Source organism: Nestor notabilis, unplaced genomic scaffold (assembly GCF_000696875.1).
Source record: "Nestor notabilis isolate BGI_N333 unplaced genomic scaffold, ASM69687v1 scaffold13877, whole genome shotgun sequence".
In the NCBI taxonomy this organism is placed as follows: Eukaryota; Metazoa; Chordata; class Aves; order Psittaciformes; family Psittacidae; genus Nestor; species Nestor notabilis.
In genome coordinates this window covers 31,520-36,862 of record NW_009935226.1, presented here as the reverse complement: position 1 = coordinate 36,862, position 5,343 = coordinate 31,520, and the positions used below count along the sequence as shown (strand labels likewise).

General features: G+C 54.2%; 1 protein-coding gene across 1 annotated transcript in view; it reads left to right on the top strand.

Annotated features, from left to right (window-relative positions):
- Positions 1-5,343, top strand: part of TMEM63B (transmembrane protein 63B) — a 16,934-nt gene that overhangs the window by 2,915 nt on the left and 8,676 nt on the right. The window contains exons 4-6 of the mRNA XM_010017739.1: positions 3,439-3,529; positions 4,238-4,275; positions 5,029-5,171. Coding sequence (XP_010016041.1) covers positions 3,439-3,529; positions 4,238-4,275; positions 5,029-5,171 — 272 coding nt within the window. The remainder of the gene's footprint in view (positions 1-3,438; positions 3,530-4,237; positions 4,276-5,028; positions 5,172-5,343) is intronic.

The window sequence follows — 5,343 nt, the reverse complement described above, 5'->3', positions numbered from 1 at the left end:
TCTTCCGTCTCCATGCCCTTTGTGTCAGCCACTACCACAGCAGGATGCACCCTAATTTTCCCCTAGTAGTGTTTAAACACTCCACGAGGGCACCAGTGCAAAGAAGCTCCCCGTCCCTGCCAGAATGGAGGTTGCCACATCACATATCCTGGTTTACCACCTCCAGCTATCCTGCCTTATGATGGAGAAAATAAACCTGATTGAACCCACAGCATGCTTGGTCACCTCCTTTGCCTGGTTCTTTTTGTGCCAGGGTGCCATGAGGGCTGCTCCTGCACTGGCTGCAAGGGCAGATGGATGCACAGGGAGGATCTGGCTGGCAGTTGCAACACTTACAGCTTTTTTCTTTACCCCCTGAGGCTGCTGGGACCAAGGCAAGTGTTGGCCCTTGTCCCTTGTCATGTAACCCCAGCTGGCAGCACACCTAGCAAGGCAGCACCTTTGTCCTTTCTCTCTCCCCCTGCAGAAGCAAACTTCTTGCCTCAGCACTGCTGAGAGCATCCTCCAGTATCATAGCCTGGAATTGCCCATTAAACCTTGCCATGGACCCTCTCTCCCTTCTCTTGCCTTTTTCTTGCTGCATTTATGGCTGAGAGCATCCCCTGTGCCTTGCCAACTGGCTGGGTGGTACACACCACAGAGCAGACAGTCAGCTGGTGGTGCAGAGCCTGCGAGGTCACTCCAGCCAGGCTGACACATGTCAGGCCAAGGCAGCAAGCTGCAGCCTCACTTCTCATACTCCCACCACTTGCAAAGCAGGGGCCTGCCACTGCCTTGAGAGGGTACAGGGATGCTGCTATTTTTGTAGCTGCTCCTTGCCCCCAAAGGAGCAGGCCAGTTTGAGTTATAAAAATAGAAATCGTGGTACCTGTGGTACATGGCATAGAGGGCACCCCTTGGTCATGCTTGAGTGCTTCACTAGTGGTTGTCTCTGTTTCGGGTGTGTGTGGCAACTTTTCCCCGCTAACACCTTGTGGGAGGAGTAAGGCAGAGGTAGCAGAACCATCATGCTATGAAGCTTTGGAGGGGAGCACCTCAGTTATGAGTGCTTGACTCTTTCCAGGAGACCACTTCTTCCTGCTCCTATTCTTCATCTGAACTTGCTGAAGCTCTTGCTCCTTCCCTACCCCCCAACAAACCTACTGCTTGAATTGGGACAGTGTTGGTAGCCAGAAACTTCCAAAAGCCTGTGGAGCTCTGCGAGGAAACCTCATCCTGGCTGTGCTCCTCCAAAGCTCGTGGCGCTTTCCCATCCCAGTTGTGCTCTGTGTGGGGGCTCAGTGATGAGTTAGGGACACATGTATGCCACCTAGCGCTCCCAGCCCTTGAATGTGCAACAGCGCTCCTCTCTGTTGTGTCCCTTTGCCTGAGAACCTGCAAGTGCCCTTGTCCCGCCCCTTGCCAGGGCTTGTGGTAGCCATCAGCACTCTTAACTGATGACTCAGTTGTACACCAGGAAGTCATGGCAACCTATCCACACCTCTGTGTAAGGGCGGTGATCACAGAGCCCTGTGGGGCTTGCCACCTCCTGCCTCACACCCCTGCAAGCCCTTTCCATGGCATGCCTGGCCTCCCATTCCAGAGCCTGTGATTCCCTTGGCCTGCAGTGGTGCATGCCTTGGGCCACTGCACCTTGCCTTGACTTAACTTGGCCTGCAGTTAGCCATACCTTGGACCCTGTCCTTCTTCCCTGATGGGGCCAGCACCAAGCCTGGGGCAGGAGGTAGGGTCCTACCTTTAATCTTCTCATGGCTTAGAGCAGCCTTGCTGCCATCCACTTGCTTTGTTAGTGCTTTGCTTGAAAAAGCCTCCAGCTAGGTGCAGGTGCCATTGGAGCTCCCTCTTCAGCTTCTCATCTTTGGCAAGGTTTGGCCTCTTCTGTCTTCTCAGCAGTGCAGGTCATCCTCATTATTGTCTTTGCATCCCTACAAATGGAGCTGAGTTAGCTTGATCATCTCATAACATGGCGCTCTTCTCGGTTCTTCCCTCCAGTGCTGCTTCTGCTCTGCCCTCTGCTTTTCCAGTACTGAGGAGCCAAAAAGCACATCATACCATCATGCTGAGCTCTCCTCAGAGCTGCAGACAGCAGAAACTTGCCCTCACTCCCTGGACCCAGCTGCAAGCCCTCTGGAATTTTAAAGGACTGAAGGGCCAAGAGCTTGGTTGAAGCTCAGGCTGTTTCTCCAGCAGAGCAGGGTATTGGGCTGCACAGTTGCAAGGCTGCACACCCCTGTTGAGTCTGCACTGCTGTAGTCCCATGACCTTCAGCTAATCTCCTTTCTCCATTACTTCCAGCTAGGGACTCAGCAGGTGCTGCTCTGCTCTGACAGAGGCTATGTGTTCCATCCTCTTTCCTTCATCAGGGTTGTGATGGTCTTTTGCTTGTTCTCATTCCCATGTTGTCAGCCACCTTGTCTTTAGTACTTGTCTTTTGGCTGCTTCTTTGGGTTCTTGTCCATCTGATCTTCCTTCAGCCTGTACTGGTTACAGGGAGACCATGTTTTCATCTGGTTTTATCCTTTGCTTCTAGCCTTTGGATCAGCCATATCTCTTGTTGCACCTCCAAGGTCCCAACCTGCTGTTGTCATCTTGCAAGTGCTATTTAATTTAGGTCTCCTGATCATTTTCCTGTCTCCTTTGCCAGCTGCCCTCTGCTTCCATTCATAGTGGGGGCTTTCGTCTACCTTGGATGCTTCTGCTGTGGGTTCTTCATCCAAGACCCTGCCTGTGCCTGGAATAAAGCAGTCTGGTATATTCACCTCTCTTGCTTTCCTGTCTTTTCACTTCTAGCTGTCTGCCCTGCTCATGCTGGAGGGATTTCCAGGCAGGAGGCTCTGCTGAGGCTGGTGGAACAGGTTGAGCTGCAGGCAGCAGCCTGGGGCTGGGGCTCAGCTGTGTTCCTCTTCCTTCTGGGTTTCCCTGCACTGAAGGTGTGGAGAGCTGGTGTAGCAGGGTAGAGCTCACCAGACTCCCAACCTTCCTCTTCCCCAGGGTGAGCATGGAGCCTCTGCCAGCACCTGTCCGGAGCGCCAGGGCTGCCGCCTCGTGGCCACGCCAGAGCCGGAGGGGCTGCAGCTCCCTCTGGTTCCTACCTCCTCTCCTCTGATTAAACTCTGCATTTAACAGACATTGTCTCTCCTTCGTGGCAGGTGCTGCCAGCCCCTCCTCACAAGGGCTGCTGCATAACTTAGGTGCCTTTCAGGAGGTGCTGAGTGAGTAGCATCCGCGGCCAAGCCTACGGGTCTACCAGGCTCAGGGTGCTGCCTGAGGAGGGGTCTCTGCTTACTGCTACCTCTGATCTCATCTCTCTCCATCTCAACCGGAGCAAACTGACCTGAATTAACCTCTGGGTCAATCTTCTGGGTGCTCTTGGTTCTTGGCCAGGCTGCCTCCTTGCATCTCCTAACTTTCTCCCTCGCCTCCCGCTTGTCATTTTAGCGTAGCCTCCGCCCTGCATTCTGACAACCATGACCGCTACGAGCGCCTCACCTCCGTCTCCAGCTCTGTGGACTTCGACCAGAGGGACAATGTGAGTAGCAGCAAGAGTCAGAAGGGCTCTTCAGAAGAAACGTGGTTTGCCTATCCCCAGGCTTTAAGTCCCACACCTTTTGTTTATGAGTGTGGTGTAGACCTCAAGGTGACATAGCTATGTGGCTTCTAGGCATGTGCTTAAATAAGTAAGCTGTACATCCATGTGGCTTTAATGGACATCTGTGCAACCTATTGTCTCAGCAAGGCAAACAGTACTTGCCAGCTGCTCCTCACACTGCTGTCTATCTCTACTATTGTTTTCCTTTCTAAAGGGGGGGCAGACTGCAGTAGGATAACAGGGTGTGATAGATGGGTGGTGAAGCCCCCAGGAAATATTCCTCCCCCAGGTGTCCTTTGAGGAGCACTGGCTTGGCCCAGTCTTTCCAGTCCCTGCAGAGCTCCTCTTGTTCAGAATGATGGCTGAAGTAGTGCATTTTCTAGGTGCCCCCAGAGGCCATGGGTTGCCTGGGAGGTTGGACAGCCACATGGCAGAATCCAGCCTGTTATGCCCCATGGAGTAGCACTGTCATCTTCACCTTGGCCTATCCATGGCTCTGCACATCTGGGTGCTCATGGTCTGTCCTCCTCCTAAGCCAAGTGTCTAGAGGTGGAAGGACACCATTGTGGTCCTTGAGCCTTTGAAAGAGGGAGCGGGAATAAGGGAACACAGAATGATGTGGGACCCTCCTGTGTTCTTTCTGCACAGGGTTTCTGCTCCTGGCTGACAGCCATCTTCAGGATAAAGTAAGTGCCCCAGGACCTGCACAGGGGACCCACATGGGGAAGAAGGAAAGGCATGGTAGGGCCTTGGGATGCCCAGCACAGTACAGCTGTGTGAAGTCACTGCACTTGCTGCAGCCCCCTCTCTGAAGAACACAAGCAGAGTGTCCTCTGGAGAGGACAAGCAAAGATGGGACTAGATAAGGAGTCCTGAAGCCAAAACTAAGTTCACATAGTGGGTCCATGACAGAGAGGAGCAACAAGCCCAGGTCTCCCCTGCCACAGTCCCATCTCGGGGATGCTGCCTGTTGCCCTGCAGAGATGCTCCTCTCCCCAGGACTCCTGCTAGGGGCACTGCTGTCCAAGCAAAGTGGGGCTGGGGAATGCAGGGGTACACCCGCAGCTTGATGATGCTCAGGCAGTCTCTCAAGCACTTCTTGTCTTCAGAGCACTGTGAGATAGTATCTCAGCAGGGAAGGCAAGGCCCACCAGAAGGATGTGAGCTGGGGTTTGCATGTGTCCAGCTGCCTGTCCTAGGAGGCTGGAGGCTGGGGCATGGGCAGTGGGGCTGCAGTAACCATTGAACAGGCAGGTTTGTTCCCAGGCTGGTTCAAGGCTGAGTGCTGGGCTCCCTACCCCAGGGCCTGGTCGCAGGTGTGTATGGCAGAAGCAGGGGTGCTGTGTGGGCTCACCAGAAGGGCAGCCATGCACCTGTGCCTTTCTCCACTCAGCACTTGAGGAAATGTGGAAGATTGAGGGTGTTTCTCTCCCTGGCAGGGATGATGAGATCCGGGACAAGTGTGGGGGTGATGCAGTGCACTACCTGTCCTTCCAGAGGCACATCATCGGGCTGCTGGTGGCTGTGGGTGTGCTCTCCGTGGGCATCGTGTTACCTGTCAACTTCTCAGGGGACCTGCTAGGTGAGAGCGGGGAGGCTTTGGCTGGTCTTGGGACCTGCTTTCAACACCATGTCCCAGACCACTGGAGAGTAGTGGAGGGCAGGACAGGACTAACACAGACAATCCCTCACTGCTGTTTCACTTTGAGTGTGGTACATCCAAGGGGTCATCCTGGGCAGCGTGGGTTTTGGGG